Source organism: Odocoileus virginianus, chromosome 29 (assembly GCF_023699985.2).
Source record: "Odocoileus virginianus isolate 20LAN1187 ecotype Illinois chromosome 29, Ovbor_1.2, whole genome shotgun sequence".
Taxonomy (NCBI): domain Eukaryota; kingdom Metazoa; phylum Chordata; class Mammalia; order Artiodactyla; family Cervidae; genus Odocoileus; species Odocoileus virginianus.
This window is the reverse complement of record NC_069702.1, coordinates 25137094-25156883: the sequence shown is the minus strand read 5'-3', so window position 1 is coordinate 25156883 and position 19790 is coordinate 25137094. Positions and strand designations below refer to the sequence as shown.

General features: G+C 41.6%; 2 protein-coding genes and 1 non-coding gene across 5 annotated transcripts in view; all 3 read right to left on the bottom strand.

The window, feature by feature from the left end:
- PPEF2 (protein phosphatase with EF-hand domain 2) overlaps positions 1 to 19080 on the bottom strand; it is a 44645-nt gene extending 25565 nt beyond the window's left edge. Inside the window, exons 1-7 of one of the 3 annotated variants that reach the window (XM_070458283.1) lie at positions 18999 to 19080; positions 18224 to 18663; positions 8667 to 8800; positions 2982 to 3109; positions 2779 to 2836; positions 1703 to 1878; positions 268 to 382 (exon numbers count right to left, since the gene is read on the bottom strand). In XM_070458283.1, coding sequence (XP_070314384.1) covers positions 268 to 382; positions 1703 to 1878; positions 2779 to 2836; positions 2982 to 3109; positions 8667 to 8721 — 532 coding nt within the window. In that variant the 5' untranslated portion in view covers positions 8722 to 8800; positions 18224 to 18663; positions 18999 to 19080. Of the gene's footprint in view, positions 1 to 267; positions 383 to 1702; positions 1879 to 2778; positions 2837 to 2981; positions 3110 to 8666; positions 8801 to 18223 lie in introns of all 3 variants that reach the window. The other 2 variants (XM_020904147.2, XM_070458282.1) reach the window with 2 other exon arrangements.
- Positions 17901 to 17973, bottom strand: TRNAG-CCC (transfer RNA glycine (anticodon CCC)). The gene has a single exon. It is a non-coding gene; the product is annotated as a tRNA-Gly (tRNA).
- NAAA (N-acylethanolamine acid amidase) overlaps positions 19001 to 19790 on the bottom strand; it is a 33416-nt gene continuing 32626 nt past the window's right edge. The window contains exon 11 of the mRNA XM_020904149.2: positions 19001 to 19077. The gene's annotated coding sequence lies outside the window, so the exon portion shown is untranslated. The remainder of the gene's footprint in view (positions 19078 to 19790) is intronic.

The following is a 19790-nucleotide window of genomic DNA, read 5'->3' as shown; positions in this document are numbered from 1 at the left end:
GCATGAGTTTGGGGCCAAATCTGAATCTCTTGGAAAAATCAAGAAGAGGCTGGGCCCTCTGGCCCACAGTTCTTCAAGGCGCTGGCCCTCCCCACCCCATTTAAGTAACTGTGGAATAAATATGTAAATATATTCAGTGTGAAGGCATGACGCTGGCCTGCCCACCTGGCCATCAGGACCCCCCTAGGCCTCCCCTCTCTCCCCGACAACAGGCAGAATTTTCTGGCTCGTGTCCAGTGCATAAAGCCACTTTTGACCGGCTCTTACCACATACTGTGACTTCCTCGCTGTAACAAGTGGAGACCCGGTTGATGTTTGGCAGTTGTACCAGATGTTTCCTGGCTTCGTGCAAAAGATTCAAGACATAGCGAGCATGGAGCCTCTACTAGGAGGGAGAGCGGGGAGGGGACAAAACAACACATATTCGTGAGGGAAGACGGGTCACATGTTTACCACTGAATGACCCCAAGACCGCATTAAGTGACCCTAGTAAACTGCTCCTGGGACCTATGCACAGATTGTTTCTTTTTCACTCATCTTCTGCCTTTCTTCATGTTTTTCATCATCCTTTAAATACTGAACCAATGTCCTCTTCCTACCTACTCTGTGTAACCCTTCTTTGCCGTTAGCTAGGGAGAAACATAAGATTGTTTTATGAATAAGTGCCTCTACGCTGATGGTATCAGTGATCCTGACATTACTGGGAAAATCATCCCAGCTTCTGTAGTGAGTTATCTTCGTGTGAAATCAGGGGAAGGATTGGAATCTGGCCTAAGAGCCAGACTCTGGCCACTTCTCACTACCTCTATGCCTGGGTTTCAAGCTTGGACTATATTGCAGTAGTCTCTTGACCCACCTCCCTATTTCAGCCCTGGCTCCCTACACTCTATTCAGCAAACAGTATGATTATTTTAAAAAGAAAGCTGGATTATATCATTTCTGTGCTCATGGTTTCCCCATCTCCTTCAGAAGATCGCGTCTACCCTACTTACCCCTCTATCTCCATCTCCTGACAGTTGTCTCCTGGTTCCCTCATCTCCAGCCCCAGTGGCCTTGCTGATGTCCTGGAGCAGTCCAGGCGAGGTCCTGCCCAGGGCCTTGCCATCTATTCCCTCTGTCTAGAACTCTTTCTGCAGACATACACGTGGCACACTCCCTCGCCACATTCGACCCTTGCTCAGAAACCACCTTTTCAGTAATGCCTTCCCAGATCACTCTGTAAAATTGCCATTTCTCCCACTGGGAACTCAGTTTATGCTCTGACATAGCTCTACCACCTAATATATTACATATTACATATATATATATGAAATGTATATATTACATATTATATATATATATTACTAATTTGTTATTTATTGTGTCTCCCCACTAAAATGTCAGCCCTCTGCGGGCAGAGATTTGTGTCTGTTTTGTTCACTGTTCAGTGTAGTATCCGGAACAGTGCCTGCCCATAGCAGTGCTCAGTATCTGTGAGATGAATGAACAAAGAGATTACACGATTAGGGGGAGGGGTTTTCAATATATAAAAACTGGCTGATCACCCACAAGGTCCTGGCTAAGAAAACGGCGAGTGGATCTCTCTGGTGGACCCCTGACACGAACACCCTAAATCCAGGGCCATTCCTTTTGCATTGTGTCCACTCTGCTGCTACCCTTTCCGTGGGATTGCTGGTGACCCAGGATCCTGGTGTGGGCTTACCTGTTTCCGTCTGAAAGCTTCCACCAGGGCAGTTGCGTGGTCAGGAAGGAGCGGGAAGGAGAGCCGTGGCCCTGTGTAGCTGTCCGGTACCTCGATGGACTCATAGTCACTGCGGTTCTCCATCTCGGAGTCCTGGGGGGATCGCTGCTCAGTGAGCATGCGGGTCAGGAAGTCCCCTAAGCAGGAGAGAAAGAGTGGGCTGGCTTAGAGCAGACCCGCAGGCTCGGGAAATACAGAGTCCGTTCCCTGGACTGCACTTGAAGGGGAAAGGAGAAGGCAAGATCGTGAGAAACTAGGATGGGCAGGAGAAAGGTTTCATCATGTCAAATCCATTTTACTTTTATTTTAAAAGACTGACTGACTTAGAAAGTACAGAGATTTAGGGGCTTAGGTTGGTAAGCAGAAGGAAAGGGGTACTGGGGAAATGAACATATTTTCAATAGGTTTCCCATGTTTTTCCACATTTGCTTCTTTTTGTCCCCCTTCTCTACAAGGATGGTATTGAAAAAAATTAATGCACATTTAATTTTCTTAAAATTTTAAGTGGACGTTCACAGGCATTTCTGGGGTACTTAGTACGGCAGATGCCTCAGACTCTTGGGCAATTGATTTCCAAAGGCCGCCCTAGCATCACTGCCTGAGGGCTTCCCCTGGATCAGCAGAGAGGCCGGATGCACGTCAATGATCCTTCCCATCCGCCCCTCCCAGCAGCTCCCACCAGTGACTTTCAGGAGTTGACACAGACTCCAGCTCCCACTGCCTTCAGGTTGGAGGCCTCCTGGGCTGCGTTTTGCATTATTTCCCTGACAAACTGCCGGTTTAGTTAGCCACTCCTTTACCGCCTACCTCCCCTTTTCTGAGCCCCTCCTCCACCTCCCGGTGTTTCCTCTATTTACCAAATACACTCCCTGTGCTCAGACTCGCCTCCTTCTCAAACTCGTGTACTTCCGGGAGAACCGCCTCGCTCATTCCCTGGCCCTCACTAGATTCACATTTTCACTCCCCGCTCGCCCCCCACCTCCCCCGATGTCTCTGACCTCAGCCCGGAGGACCTGCCGGTGGCAGTTCACACTCACTCTCGTTGTGACTGCTGGGGGTGACGTGATCCACAAGGTAGCTGAAGAAATTGTGGAGCTGCAGAGAAACCCAAGCAGATGTGGCTTTAGAGACAGAAGGGGACCCCAGGAGTGATCCACAGCCTTCCAGGCCCCTTGGGGCGTGCTGCCCCGGGGGCTGAGAGGCAGAGCTGGAGGTGGTCCCATCCCACACCCCGGCGCACCTTGACCTGGTCCTGCTGCCCGGCGTACTCGATGGACTGGAAGATGCTCCAGGTGCAGTGCCGCCTCATCTCCAGGCGGGCCATGTAGCGTCGGTACCACCTCTGGATCAGGGCCGCTGCCTTGAAGGCTGTGACACAGATGGAAAAGCCAGTTGGTGAGATGGGGCTCCTGGGGCCTAGTGGGGAGCTGAGGGTGGCAGGGGGCAAGATGGGGGAAAAGCACTACATTTTGCCATCAAATAGGAAGGATTTGTCCCATTGATGGCCAGGGAGCCCGATTCCCCCTTCCGGCCCCCATCCCTCCTTCAGTCTTAACTGTTAGTTATACTCATATCACTGGAGGGTTATTGGAATTCCCACTGTTTGTTTGATGAAAACATTTATACATGTAGAGGTGGAAAGCTTGGATTCTGAGAAGGACATGTAAAATGGGGAGGCTGCATGGTTGCCGTACACTTGAAGAGTGGGAAGATGCAAGTGTTGATCAGCCATTAACAGAGAATGAAGTTTTGTCACGTGTGTGTGTGTATGTGTGTGTGTAACCTGGATGAACTTGGAGGGCATTATGCTAAGTGCAATAATTCAGAGACAGGCAGATACTGTATGATATCACATATGTGGAATCTAAAGAATACAACAAACTAGGGAATATAACAAAAAGGAAGCAAACTTGCAGATCTAGAGAACAAACTAGTGGTTGCCAGTGGGAGATGTAAGTGGGGAAGGGCAATATAGAGGTGGGGAATATGAGGTACAAACTATTTGGTATATAATAAGCTACAAGGATATATTGTACAACACAGGGAATATAGCCAATATTCTATAACAACTGTAAATGGAAATTCACCATTGAAAACCAAATAAAAAAATAAATACATTCAAATGTAAAAAAAAAAAATGGAGTGGGATAATGCAGGGGTCACAGGGTGGGGAGGATATTTTGATACCAGCTGGCTCAGATGGTAAAGAATCTGCCTGCAATGCAGGAGACCCGGGATTGACCCTTGGGTTGGGAAGATCCCCTGGAGAAGGGCATGGTCACCCACTCCAATATTCTTGCCTGGAGAATTCCATGGACAGAGGAGCCTGGTGGGCTACAGTCTGTGGGATTGCAGAGTCGGACACGACTGAGCGACTAACATAACAATAGACAGGATGTCAGGAGTCTGGTTCTGAGCCTGGAAATGCCCTGACCAGCTATGTAGCCTCAGTCCAGTCAACTTTCTGGGCCTCAGAGTCCTCATCTGGAAAAGGAGATGAACTAGATGATGAGTGGGGGGAATAGACATACACACACGCATCACTACACACTATCATGTCAGGTGGGAGTCAGTGGTTGCTGTCCCCATATTCACTCTATCCCTGTGGCTTCTATCCCCATCACCTCACATCCAGGATGGTGCTGACTATCTAATCTGAAGGGCAGTCTGTGGACTTAAGACCTGTACTGGGTGCTCATGTACTGCAGGATGGCTTGAGGAGGTTTCATTCTTTCTTTGAGCTTTAGGAACTGCAGTCAACTACTGTGCCAGAGAAGAGGACAGCTGTCCACAGGAGTAACTAGACTCTCCTTAAACTCCGGGGCCTGAAAGTGCCCAGGGGGGATGAATGGAGCCTTTGTGGATAAAGCTGGATTACAAAGGAAACCTGGCAGGTTCATTCAGGTCAACCTCGTGAAAAGCAGACCGATTGATTTAATATATTTAGCTGGCATTAGAGAGCTTGTGGAGTTCTTGCTGATATCCCTAAGAGGAGATCCAATAGTGAGTGGGAAAAGAGAACTTGAGAGGAACTTAAGCAAAGCTGAATGTGATCTTCCGCGAGGAAAAAAAAAAGTCATACACTAAGTACGTTCCAAAGGCACTCACAAAATAATAAGTGACAAAGACTAAATTATGTAAATCCCCATTCAGAATAGTGAATGCAACATCCAGAATAAGTGGTCCTTACCTAAAGTAACTCTAGGAATTCAGGGCAAACACACAGACATGTGCTCCTCACTATGGCTCTTACATGGAACCCAGGAATCTGCAGGTTTAACAAGCTCCATGCATCATCCTCTCTTGTGCTGACGTGTGAGCAACACTGAGGAACATCACGGCCACCAAGTTTCCGTGAAAATGTTTGCTAACTCCTTGCCTCAGGCATTTTAAGACAAACGCTGCCGACTAGACAGAACCTCAGCTCCGCTTCGGCTGCTCGGGGCAGGGAAAGCGGGCAGTACCTCTGTGTCTCTCTGTCTTCTCTCCCAAGCCTCCATCTAGAACCCAGGTTACCTTTCATTGAGATGGCCGCCATGAGGTATAGCATAGTTTAAGGACCTCTACTCCATCTTCCGTTCCCTACAGTGCAATAGAAGATGCTCGGGTTTCCCTTCCTCAGCCTTGGGCAGAGTACATCCTATGGGAAAAGTTACAGACACACCTGGCCGCGAAAATTCCACACTGAGGACCAGGCATCCACATGGGGAGACAGAGGTCCAGGTGAAGAACCATCCTGGAAGCTGAACCTCCAGCTGCAGCTGTCCTGAGGATCACAGGCAAACCATCAAGCTGGGCCCTTGGCAAATTCCTGACCCACAGAATCACGAGCAGAATAAAATGGTTGTCTTAAGACACTAAGTTTCGAGGCCGTTGATTATGCAGCACCAGATAATTGGAATGCGAAATGTATAAATGTTTTATAAAATTATAAAACAAATTTAAATCAAAACAAAAAAAAAATCAATGTTTAAAAAGCAAATGTTAAACAAGCGAATCTAACCTTGTATGCACTGATGGCATAACCATGTAGAAAGTTCTTTCAAATGACTTGAAAATTCAGGAATTATATATGCCTAAGTGGATATACTCAAAGGGCAAAAAGGAGAAGTCTTTTTGAGGCAAAGAAGTCTTAAGGAGTTTTCAGTAATCATATTGTTGTAATAGTACTGTTCTTGTATTTCTGATACTGATTTATATACTGTAGGACAAAGTAAATAATACCATACTGGTATCATTAGGGGGAAAAGATTTTTAATAAAGAGAAAGGAGATAGAATATCAAAGCTGTTAGGTCAAAGTATTGTGATCCTAAGTATAAATTGTCCATTAAAATAATGCATATTTTCCAGATCTGTTCATTGAAAAAGCATAGGAAGTAATGGCCAACCTGGTAGCGAACACCCCAAACCCTGGAGAAATAGTGATTTCTAATCTGGAGACAAAAATGTGCAAGATGAGCCTGGGATGTGTTGCCAAACTAGAAAGGAGGCCATGAGTTTACAAAGATACTTAAGCTCACAGTAACAAGTGAAAGTGAAAGGTGCTCAGTTGTGTCTGACTCTTTGTGACCCCATGGAGCATACAGTCCATGGAATTCTTCAGGCCAGAATACTGGAGTGGGTAGCCATTCCCTTCTCCAGGGGATCTTCCTGACCCAGGGATTGAACCCAGGTCTCCCACATTGCAGGCAGATTTATTACCAGCTGAACCACCTGGGAAGCCCCGTAGAAACAAGATGCTATCATTATTTCCCTTGCTTCCGTCTACATCTCTGGTTGCCTCATTCTCTTCAACCTGATGCTTAAGTACTAGAATCCTTCATTGCTCTGTCTTTATTCCCACTCTAGGCTACTTCAGTGACCCCCACGGCTTCAACAATCACCCATACTCTGACGTCTTCCAAAGGCATGGATCTCCACTGATCTCTCCAAAAACCAGATCTGAATATGCAACTGTCTGCTCAGCACTTCCACCTACATGTTACATGGGCACTGCAAACTCAATGTGTATAAATCATCACTTTCATTCTACCTGATCTTGGTTGTTCTCCATTAATTTTATGTCAGAAATTGGCATTATCACCTACCCAGGTAAACTGGATTTCCCAGGTAGCTCAGTGGTAAAGGATCCACCTGCCAATGCAAGAATCCCAAGATAAAGAGACGTGGTTTTGATCCCTGGAGAAGGAAATGGCAACTCACTCCAGTATTCTTGCCTGGAAAATTCCATGGACATGGGAGCCTGGTAGGCCACAGTCCATGGTCTGCAAAGAATTGGACATGACTAAGCACAGCACAGGTATGCTATCTAGAAACCTGAATGTCAATCTTTTCTTTGCTAATACTTTATTTTGTTCCTCAAATTGATTTTTTTTTTTGCTTGTTTGTTTTTTTGACTGCTGTGCTGGATCTTCATTGCAGTGCACAGGCTTAGCTGCCCTGTAGCATGTGGAATCCTAGTTCCTCAATCAGGGATCAAAGCTGCATCCCCTGCATTGGCAGAAAGAAGAAAGAAAGAAGAAAAAAATGTAGTTGCTCAGTCGCGTCCAACTCTTTGTGACCCCATGGACTGTAGCCCTCCAAGTTCCTCTGTCCATGGGATTCTTCAGGCAAGATTACTGGAGTAGGTTGCCATTCCCTTCTCCAGGCTGCATTGGCAGGGGGATTCTTAATCACTGGACTACCAGGAAGTACCTCGGACATCACTCTTGATTCATCCTTCTCCCCAACCCCACACATGTAATCAGGTGGATCCTGTCCGTTCCACCTCCTGAGTATTGTGAGAATTCATCCTCTTCTCTCCCATCTCTATAGCCACCAGCTCTGGGCCATGGCAATATCATCTCTTGCTTAGATGACTTTTGTTGTTATTGTTCAGTCACTTAGTTGTGTCCAACTCTTTGTGACCCCGTGGACTGCAGTATAGCAGGCTTCTCTCTCCTTCACCATATCCTGGAGCTTGCTCAAACTCATGTCCACTGAGTCGGTGATGCCATCCCACCATCTCATCCTCTGTTGTTCCCTTCTCCTCCCGCCTTCTATCTTTCCCGGCATCAGGGTCTTTTCCAATGAGTCAGTTCTTCGCATCAGGTGGCCAGACTACTGGAGCTTCAGCTTCAGCATCAGTCCTTCCAATGAATATTCAGGGTTGATTTCCTTTAGGATTGATTGGCTTGATTTCCTTGCACTCTCAAGAGTCTTCTCTGGCACCACAGTTTGAAAGCATCAATTCTTTGGTGCTCATCCTTCTTTATGGTTCAACTCTCACATCCATATATGACTATTGGAAAAACCACAGCTTTGACTATACGGACCTTTAGCTTTTAAATTGTTCTTCCTTCTACTCTTATACCACCCACTTCAATCCCTGCCACAATCCCTTCTTCATGGAAGCCAGAAGAGTCTTGTATGTATGTAAATCTTTTATGTATGTTTTGAATGGTTTGTCAAGCCTTTAGAATAAAGTTTAAATCCTACCTGCTCCTGGGTGATCTTCTGGGCTCTGCTCACCTCCACAGCCTCATGCCATACCATCCTCTGTCTCATTCATGTCAACCGTTCTGTTCCTTGAATATGCCTTTCTTCTCACTACGTCATGACCCTGGTACCCTCTACCTGAAATGCTCTTTCATCCCCTTTCTGCCCAATCTTATTTCTTTCACTTGTAAAGGTGGAGTTTGGGGTAAACCCCAATGGGTAACACTGACTCCTTGAGTAAATTTTAATTCTATTAAATATAGTTCATCAAGCCCTAAGATATTCAGCTGAGTAGCCTGTGGTCAGGTCACCAGGAGAAGCTGATTTTCAAGAGTCAGCATGAGGAGCAATATAATGATTCCCTGTCCACCCTGAGAAGCCTCTCCCTGTGCAATGAGGGCTTCCACTGAGGTCCCCACAGTTAGTCTGAAGGTAGGAAGCACATACCTTTCTCTGCATTCTGGAAAGCAAAATGGTGTTGGGTTGAGATGCCGCTTCCCATAATTTAAGTGCGATGTTTCTGCAGGACGCAGATAGCAGGTCCAAGGGAGAGTGAATTGTTTGCTGACAAAAGAGGGAACCTGCAACAGGGAGATTTGGGTAGAACATTAGTTCAGGTAGAACAAACTATCTATGAGCCTTGTCTCCCACATCATAAAAACATATATCAAGCTGTCATGGGATAGCACCCTCCTCCCCACCTCCCTGGCACATGAGATGCCCTTCCCCTGAAAACTCCTTCCGTGTGTCATCTCAGATCTCTCCCATGTCTTCATCCTTCCTACTAGCTTCTCTTTTTCAGTCTAAAAACATACCGAAGTCTCATCTCAGAGCAGTTCATCATCACCATCCTTTGACCTCCCCTATCCCTCAAGCTATATCCCGACCTCTCTTTTCTTTTCATCCAGACTTCTCCCGAGCAGACCACTTATCTTCTCCTTAATTCCTCTTAACATCATCTTTTTCACCCTCACTATTGATCAAAACTTTTTATGCTGATGTCTCCAATGCTTCATCTTTTCAGCCCTGACCTTGCCAGAATAGCAAGGCCATCATCTCATAAGTCATGCCTTGATTTAAATTTTACTCCATGGGTCTCCATGAGTCTACTCTTTTGTATGTTGACAAAAAATTAATCAGTCACTCTAAGAAAGAATTGGAAAATTTTATTTGAGCCAAATTTGAGGATTATAATCAGGGAAGGGAAACTTAGAAAGCTCTGAAAACTGTTCCACTGGTGAGAAATCAAGGCACTGTTACATGTTTTTTTGAGACAGAGGGCTGTGCATCAAATGATATATTATAGACAGTTTACACAATCTAGCTCTGCAGGTGTAGAGTGGTTGGGCATGTGGCCCCTTACAGATTCATGAAGGAATATTATCTTTAAGGAGTTGTCTTGTTGGTGCTAGAAGAATGCTGCTCTTTTGGTTGAGCAGGCATTCCTGTTAATGGAGGAAGTCTGGCTGATGCATACTGCGGATATACAATGCACAGGGTGGGGAGAGAGGAAGTCAAGGGCAGGGAAAATTTTTTAGTTGAAATTTCTCTTGTCTTGCCATAAAATATGAATTTTATTTCATTGTTATTTATTTTCTCTCCTTCTTGAGCTCCTCTATCCATCCCTTAAATGTCAATTTTATTTGTATTCTGCTCTCAAATGTCTGCTCTCTCACTCTGTATATGCTTCCTACATAACTGAATCAACTCACATTTTCAAATATTACTCCCTCCCTCTTAAATCTCCATCTCCATCTCAGACTAAGTCTAAACTTCAGCCCTGCAAACCCAGCTTCCTGCTAAACTTTGGGGTGCCTCAGACTCCATGCAATGCAAATACAACTCATCTTCCCAAAAGCCTTCTTTTCTCCTTTCTTCAACACAGTTCTTACCTACAATTTTTTTTTTTTTGAAGAAGCTTTTATTTAAAAATTGTGGCAAGCAGGTTCTTTAATTGTGACACATGGCATCTAGTTCCCTGACCAGGATCGAATCCAGTGTCCCTGCATTGAGAGAGAAAAGTCTTAGCCACTGGACCATCAGGGAAGTCCCCCTAGGATGTTTTTGCCTTTACTGAGTATGTTCTTCCTGGCTGACCCTTCACTAACTTTACTCGTTCCTTACGTAATGAGGAAAGATGCACTTCAGGCATCATCTTCCTTAAAGAAGCCAGTTTGACATGCCCTTCCTCTGAACTGCTGCATGTCCCAGTTACATCTCTGATGAAATATAATTTACATTTCAAGACAGGACAAGAAAAACTGAATACAAACTTCTCTCTGTGTTGGTTTGGGTCTCCTCCTCTCCTCCCTGCTGTGGAGTGTGCCTCCACAAGAACCAGACCTCTTCAAAGGTGGGCGTGCCCGCTAAACCTTCAAGAGCAATACTTTTTCTGTCTTCTTAGTACAGTGTAACTTCTTAAATCAATAGTACTCTTTCCCAGCTTGCTTTGCATCATGTGCTTACCTGGACTATGTATCCTTGCTGAACTTTATGTAAAATATCAATATGTCATTTTGATGTATGATTCTTTGTTTCTAAAATGGATATAACCATGCCTTTGACTTCTAACAAGTGGAGCAAGTCCTTAGAGCTTTTGGAAAAGCTGCTTCCTGGTTTATAATCCTGTTTGGCTCAAATAAAATGATTTTTTTTCCATCTTAACTTGATAACTGAATTTTCCTTGACATTTTCTTGGGGTAGCTAGCAAGCTTCAGAGACACCCAGCAGCTGACATCATCTAGAGTCTACCCTGAACCAGCGCTTGGTACCAGCATGGGCCCATGAAGCCTTGTCCATTTCTTAGTATTCCTCAAGTGTTTTGGTGAATTCTCCTGATAGCCAGACATCATTGCTTTAAATGACATCCTGAATTTTGTTCAAGCTGTTTCTCTTGGGACTTGGAATCCTAAGGGGATACCGGTCTATTTCCTAGGCAGGGGCCTAAGTGGAAATTCCTAGGCAGGCACCTAGGAGGAACTTTGGAGTAAACTGGGCTGGCTGTCCTCTTTAAAAATTTTGGCTTAAATTGGAAAGAGTATGTTCATGTGGTCTGAACAAATTGTTTGCTGGTGAAATGAGAAACTGAATCTGCTCAGCTCTGAAGAAAAGGGACTTTGCTTCTTCTAGCCATAATGTGTCTTCAGGTGACTGAGAAGCTGGCAGAAGTGTCTGAGAATCAACTCTCGTGACGCATACTGGTCCTACAGGGCATCCCACTAGAATCATCAAGGAAATTCTGCTCACCAAGGGCACAATAAGGCTGATCACCCAGTGCTCTGAGCACCCACAGCAGTTTCAGACTGCTGGAGGGAGAAACCCAGACTTGTAAGAGAGTCGAACGGACCCAAGGGTAACTCCTTAGGGAGTCGGAAGCAGCACACGTTCGATCCATCACATTGCCCTCAGTTGTTCAGATTATATCTGAAATAGGCTATCAAATGAATAGTGAGAAACCATCCTTCAAAGGCTAAGCAGCTTCCCATGGGCAGTCACTCCTAGAATCCCAGCTGGCTTCATGGACAGTTAGAACAAAGTCACTGCTTGCAAGCACTTAACTCTTAAATGGCCAGGATGGGACTCTCCAACATTCCAAAACTATAGAGAAAGCCTCCTTGATGAAACATCTTTTCAAAATTCTGACCCTAAGAGAACAAAATTAATCCTAGGAGAAAGCTTAAAGTTATAACTCTTATCATGTCCTTGAAATGTAAAGACAGCCCACATTGCCTAAAACCACAGCCTTGGCTCAATATGTAGAATTTAAAACTCAAAGGGGAAAAAAGAGCGTGGGAAGCTTTTTAAAAATCAAGCGAAAAAGCTCTCAGACTCTGTCTGTGTCTATCTGGATATATGTATGATTGTGTATATGTTATAAATACAATACAACCCTACCTCTGGATGGGGCTATTAAAGTTAATTTGTAAAAGAACTTTATTTAATTGATTTAGAAGTGTGCTTACAAATCAAATATTTCTAAATGTAACTTAGAATTACTCAGAATTTTAAAGGATCACGTGATCTAGGATTGATCTTTGATGGAAAAAAAAGCAAGTTTAAACTGATAGTTTAATTAATATAGACATGTTTTTAGAGTTGAGTGGGCTTCCCTTGTGGCTCAGCTGGTAAAGAATCTACCTGCAACATGGGAGACCTAGGTTTTATCCCTGGGTTGGGAAGATCCCCTGGAGAAGGAAAAGGCTACCCACTCCAGTATTCTGGCCTGGAGAATTCCATGGACTGTATAGTCCATGGGGTCGTAAAGAGTGGGACGCGACTGAGCGGCTTTCACTGTAAAGTTAAGTACAACAACTTTAAATACAATACTTTCATTGTACATAGGTTTACTGAAAGTCAATAAGCTTATTTATCTATGTTATAAAATTGTCAACAAGAAAATTAATGGCCTGATGATATTTTCACAAATAATGAAAGAGATAGATGAGATTAAACATTTCTGAGTAAACTATTTAAGAACAATTATGTTTTATGGTATGTCTACCTAAAGATAGTTTCTCCATATTTTTGGCAACTTGAAACTTCAGAGGTCTGATAAGTTAAATGATGAAAATTCAATGAATGTCTAGATCATTTTTTCTCTAGATTATTTTTAATAGGATAAAACTAGAATTTGTTTCTTCTCTAGGTTTTCTTGAATGTTAATCTGGTTTTAATAACAGATTGTGAAATTTCTTTACCAGTAACTTTCTGCACTTGCCTTTGAAATCTTTTATGGTTATTTTGGTTAAATGAATAAACATTGTCCATAGTAACTTATGATCCTACTTGCCAAACATTTAAAACCTTTTGATATCTTTGACAAACTTTCTCAAATTCTAAAGGAAGTTTTTTTGACCTCTAACTGACTTTGGGATCTTTCAAAGGACCCCCTGAATATCTCAGAGAGGTATTAAACTAATCAAGTTTATTTGGTCTGCTAAATTACATGGAAAACATTGTCAAATGAGTAACAATAAACCTTCTTAAGTTATATTCTATGGGTAAACATTATTAATATAAATGTTCTAGAAATTATAGGAAGTTCCTAAAATTCAAAGTGTCCTGGTATGTTGTCAGTCATAATTCGAGTGATTATCTTAACATTTCACATGTCACAGAAACAGCCAAATTTCCTTGAAGACTACATTATAATCAGGTCTTTAATGATGCTTTTTAAGTCTTTTGTCATTTACAGATAGCTACTGTCCCACTCTGATACTTCTACAAAAATGCTTGTAGATGACTTGCTTTAACGCTCCAAAACTTAGACTCAGTAGTAAAAGGACTTCTGCCTTGTAATGTGAGCTATTTCAGCAAGGGCTCTCTTATATAAGGATACTGGAGAAATGGTAATGGGGCCTCCTTTAACGAGTGATGTGGCACCCTCAGTTGAGTCTCTTCTAAACTCTCACCACATTTAGCACCATTCTTGTATGCCACCTAACTTCTTACAAAGTACTGTTGTTTTCTGTACCTAATACTATCTTGATTCTATATAATAACCTTAACCTTACAGTTTTGTTTCCAGTACTACAGGAAGAAAACAACCAAACTGCGTTTTGTTAACAGGTTATCTTTCTGCTTCTATTGATAGGCTGATCTTCTTGATTTACAAATGGATCCTACTTAAGGGGTGAACAGGACAGGACTGAGCTGGTTATGCAATATCGCCCACAAGGGACATAACTAAAGAGCTCTTATTGACCAGCAAGTCAGCACAACAAGCTGAACTAATTGCCTTCATCCAAGCTTAACCCACAACTCCCCCCCAAAAATGGAAAACAGGTCGCAGAGTTCTTCATTCTTATACAACTGCCAAAACAGTGAGCTATTATGAAAACACCAGGGCATTCCAAATCTGACACTGTGGAAGCTAAAGCAAATCAGTTCGCTGATACTACAGTCAAAGAAGCAACTTTAAACACCAGGTCTGCCCAGCCTCGAGAATGTTCACTGCTCTCCATTAACCCTGCAAAGGAAATAAGATTTCTTCCTACAGGCTCAGGAATCCACCAAGAAAGAAAAGAAACAGATACCGTATAGCAACAAAAAGGGAAAATTTTAACTCCATCACACAAATATGGTTTAGGCCTGATAAAATGCCCCTCCCCAAAAAAACCTTATAATGTCTATTGAAGCACATTTGCCATTACTCCAATATGTACATTTTTTATCCCATTGGGCATCCGAGAAAATGGTTTTACGGAAAAAACAGTATTTTTGGAAACTTTCACCCATAGCTGTTCAAAAGGAATATTATTGCATTATTTACAGAGCCTTATTGAGACACTTAAAAAATAGTAACCAACTCTTTTTACAGCAAGCTTCTAGGTTATGAAAACCTCAAGGATCATGGATTACAATACAAAGGTTTTGTTTATTGAAAAGGACACCAAATTAAAGATTCTTTGTAGCCATGATGGCAAGAACCTTTTCAGGTATTATTAATTAATCCATATGCAGCTAGACTGAAAGACATTAATGGATTCACAGCTCTCATTTTATTTATTTTCTTTGGTTGCACTGTGTGGCTTGCAGGATCTTAGTTCTCCAACCAGGGATCGAACCCATGCCCCAGCAGTGAAAGCACTGAATCTTTTTTTTTTTTTTCAAGTATCACAATGTTTATTGATAGATACAAGTATATAAAATCAGGGCATGAACATGACTTGATAAATTAAGTAGACTTAATTTCAATACTATAATAAGAGGGACCAATTCAAATTTTCACCATTTGTTTCACACCCACAAAGACCACTTCAAGGGCATTTACGATCTCTCAAAACTGATCAGTTTTGTGCAAGTAAACCATGTTTCTTTTAAAAAGACTTGTGCACTTGCCCAGGCTCAAGGATATTAAAATCTAGCACATAAAGCCCATTACTAGAGGTAGAAATACAGGCAATATACTATTACGGCAACAACCATCAATTACAGTTAAGAATTTTTCTGTAACAACCAAATGGATAATCAAATATTGCAACAACTCAAGTATTACTGAGCAAAGTGCATTTCTACAGTATTCAGTGTTGCTATTCAGTTTTCTAACTTAAAACAGCCTATGATAACTGGCAGCAAAGAAGGTCCTTGCAATAGACTGCCTCTGCTTGAGAACTTATGATGTAATTATTGCATGCTGCTAATATACTATCTAAACATTAAAGATACTCCTAAAATATTTGATGGTAGACTATGATTAAGACATTACACTACAAAAAAACCTTATGCAGAAGAAAATCCTAACTGACGTGCTTCTGCTTTTAAATATTGTGAAGACATTACAGTGGAATGAATTTTCGCAGTGGTTAGGCCAAATGCAGTTACATCATAGCAACAGTATGTTTTGCACAATTTAAGGGAAAGCACTGAATCTTAACCACTGGAAGGTTAGGGAATTCCTTCACATCTCTCATTTTTAAAAGGCCCCTCCACTCAAATGGACTTCAAGCCTATTTCTACCCCCTGACTTCAACTAATTCAAGAATCACCAAGCCTAGGATGAGAAGAAGATGATAACAGTAGCAAACAGTTAACCCAAGCATCTGGACCAGGCTTGTAAGACCCATCTTACTAGTTCAGCTGACTGTTTACCAAATATCTAACTCTCGACTAAAAGTTAAAGTTACTGTTTTATTTCTAGCTATCCTTTTGGAAGGAAAAGATGAGATGGAAGGAAATCCTATCCTTCCTATCCAAATGGAAGGAAAATTCTTAAAAGTTGTCACAAAGTATAGTCACTGAAGACAATTTAACCAATGGTTGGATCTATCATCAAATTCCTTGGTCAATAAAAGGCTGATAGAAAAAAAAATTTTTTTTTTAATTTTTGGCATGCTGCAGTCAATGGGGTTGCAAAGAGTTGGATACAACTTAGTGACCAAACGACAACAACAGGCCCCTCATAATTCTCGTCACTGACTTCAGATGTTCCTCTAATCTATAAAATGTTTCCCTTTTAGCATATACCATATTTGTTTACTACATTTGATTAATTTACTCAATTCTGAAGTTTCTATAATGGGAAAGTGATGCTGCGAAATCAAATGGCTCTTGATTTTTAAAACTGTTTTGAAATGGGAAACTTGTTCTATAATTCAGACTGAAATTGTGCTTTCATACCAGATTAGTCTGCCAATTTAACTATCTACTGACTCACACATAAAATAGGATTTCTTCATTGAACAATCCCCTTTCTAGTCTAAATGAAATTCTGGGTAAATGAGTAAGCCCTGAGGATTCACCGCTTAAATTTTTGCTTCTGACTTTGCTATTGCTGTTGGCTTTCTATATTGATTGGGCTCTGTGTCATTTATAGAGTAATAATCACTTGTGCCTCTCAATATATATTCAAAAGTCCACCTAAATCAATGATGTTTAAATGACTTGAAACTATTGATTATATTTATAGTTCAGCGTTAAACAATGGGCATGCACAATGTACATACAGAGTAAAATTGTCAAAGTCCTATTAGACAACCTAGAATTGACTATCAGTCCTTGCCAAGAATCCAATTAGCCATTTTGATGTATGTATGATCCTTTGCCTCCAAAATATATATGACTGTGCCTTCAAGAGACAGAACAGTACTCAGAGTTTTCTGAGAATCTGCTTCCTGGGTTGTAATCCTCACTTTGGCTCAAAAAAAAAAAAAAAAAGACTTTTTTTTTCTTCTTAATAAGTAATTGAATTTTTGTCAACATTTTCATCACTGTAACACCATATTATAGTTTTCTATTTTGTGTCTCTTTACCATTAGACTGTGAGTTCCTTGAGAGCAAAGACTGTATGTTAACAAATTCATCATTTTTATCTCCAGGACTTAGCACAGTACCTGACACAGGGTGGAGAGTCATTAAAAAGTCATTGAATAAACTTTATGCCAGATTTATTTTTACGCCACATAGATGAATCTTTCTCTAGCTCTTCTTCAGGAAGCATTGTGAGATGTACTGACTAAATATCAAGAGTGGATTCCACTTCTATATTTCTCCCCTCCCTTACTTTTATCCCACTCAACTTTATTTTTGAAGGTTATTATATCAAGGATGGTCAAAGAGTTATCTTTACCCCTTGCATATCAAAATGAAAGGTTCTCCTAGCTTATGTTGGTTAACAATAAAGAAATAAAGGAAAAAAGCAGTGTATTTTTTTAATCTTCAAAATGGTTCCCAGATATAAGGGATGTCATGAAAGCAGATTCTGAGTATGAGGTAAAGTGAGAAGCCATTATGACCAAACCAACCGAAATAAACCTAGATACCTGTAGTTCTAGAGCTGGAAGGGACTTCAATAATGACTGACTCCACCAATGAGTCACAGCTTGCTCTGACCATTGGTAACTTGCCTATAGAGCCATGCTATATACTAAAATGTTTGGGTTTTGGAAGTGCACACAATCAAAAGAAGTAAAATAATTCTCAGGGCAAAAACTGAAACAGTGAAAACTGTGTAAGATCAAAGATGAAAAATGAGCTTGATATGGCCTCAGACTGTTGAAGCAGCATCATTCAGTAATGACTAAAAGATGCCTCTCTGGTGATTCCCCAGATGAGCCACCTTCTCAGGTAACTGGCATATTTACACTGCATGGGTGAGAGTCCCTGCCTTCTAGGATCTAACTTAGTATCATCTATGGCTGACATTATCTTTTTTTTTTTTTGCCACACCATGTGGGATCTTGGTTCCCTGACCAGGGATTGAACCTGTGCCCTCTGCAATGGGAGTGCAAAGTCTTAACCACTGGACCACCAGGGAAGTCCCAACATTATCTTTTTTTTCCCCCTGAAATGTAGGTGATTGTTTATCTGCCCACTAAGTAAACCCAAGAAATGGAAGATTCATCATCCAGGACTTGAAGACCTCGAAACACACATAGCAAACAAAGGGGCCTGCTCTGACTCTCTCCCCAGGCCAAACCTGCACCTATTTCCCATGTGAAATGGAAGTTTGTTGCCCTCATGGTCTCAACCATTTCTGTACATCAGGCTAGAAAGAAAGCTCTTACCTTCTTTGGTATTTTTTACTACCAGTCACAACGAGGCAGAAACCTCTTTAACACAAAGATATGGTCCCCATCTTATCTTCAAAGTTGGCTCAGGGATCCCAGGCTGATTGGACTTCTTCCAGATCTAGAGTCCAATAAATCAGGTGCAGACCTAGTCCGGCATGCCTGCCCCCAGAAAGCAAGAGAAGACATTCACAGTCCTGGCCAAGCATCCGGGGCTCCCTGCCTCCTGGCAATAGGCGGCCCTTGATCTCGGTCAGGTCAGGCCTGTGGGAGGATTTGAAGGAGGAGGCTGCTTAGCTGGGGTGTCTCGCTCACACCCAGGGCCAACCCCTGAAGACTGCTCACTCCTGCCTCCTCCTCATTCCTAAGTTTTCTTAAATCCTGGATTAGGAGGCTATGTTTCTCAAGCCACATCTGAGAAGGCTGAGCTCCTTAACCTAGAAACAGAAGAGTGCTGACAAGACAGATGGGCCTGGGGGCTCCAGAGCTCAAGACGTCCCAGCTGGAGCCACGCAGGAGGCCAAGGCTTTCTTCCTTGGAGCTGGCTTTTCTCTGTTTGCAAAACCTTACTGGAATATCCTGTCTTTTTTTGCTTATTCCTACCTTTCCCCAAAGGTTATAACCTAAACTATTCATATGTTAAAATATCAATAATTATTCCCAGAAAACTTACTTTTTCAATAAATCTAAGATGCTTCTGTGTGTGCTAATAGGCACTAAATATTCCATGGGAATTTGTAAAAGAAAGAAAAATTATACTCTGTTTACTTACCTGTATTTAGTAGGTCAAGCTTGTTAATTATGTTGTTCAAATCCTCTTTATCCTTATTTACTCTTCCTGATCTGTGCATCTTTGAAAGAAATATTTTAAAGATTTCTATGATAAGTACAGGTTGAGAAATTTATCTTTGCATTATATGTTTTGAAACGCTACAATTAAATATTAGTTTGAACCATACGACATTGACATTGGAAATTATGTAATACTAAAGGTTTATGGCTATTTTCTTAGTAGAAGGTAACTTATCAAAATAAAATATCACTCTACTCTTTCAAATCCTTTCTGCCTCGAATTCTCTTATGTCTAGTATTTTCACATAGGTTCACTTTTCGTTAGTGGTTGACAGTTAGTTTCCCTAGATTGACTTAAAGTTAAAAGGGGTTAAATACTATATTATTGAGAGTATGAGATAAAGAGCCCTCTCCATTACAATAATGGTGGAAATATAAATTGTTTCACTTTTTGAAATTAAACTAGATTAAATTTTAGTTGAGATTTATTAAATTATGTATTTAACTTATTAAATTACAAATTTGTAAACTGTAAACTTTTGGTCCAGAAATCCCACTCTGAAGTATCTCATAAAGCCACATGCCACATAAAAAGTGATAAAGATTTTTGTTACCATATTGTTCTTGATCATGAAAAACTGGAAACAATTTACAAGTTCACAAATTGTAGAATGGTTAAAGTTATTGTATATACAGGAGAATACTATGTAGTCATTTAAAAAATGTAGATCAATATCCCCTGTCATGAAAAGATGTTCATAGTTCATGTTAT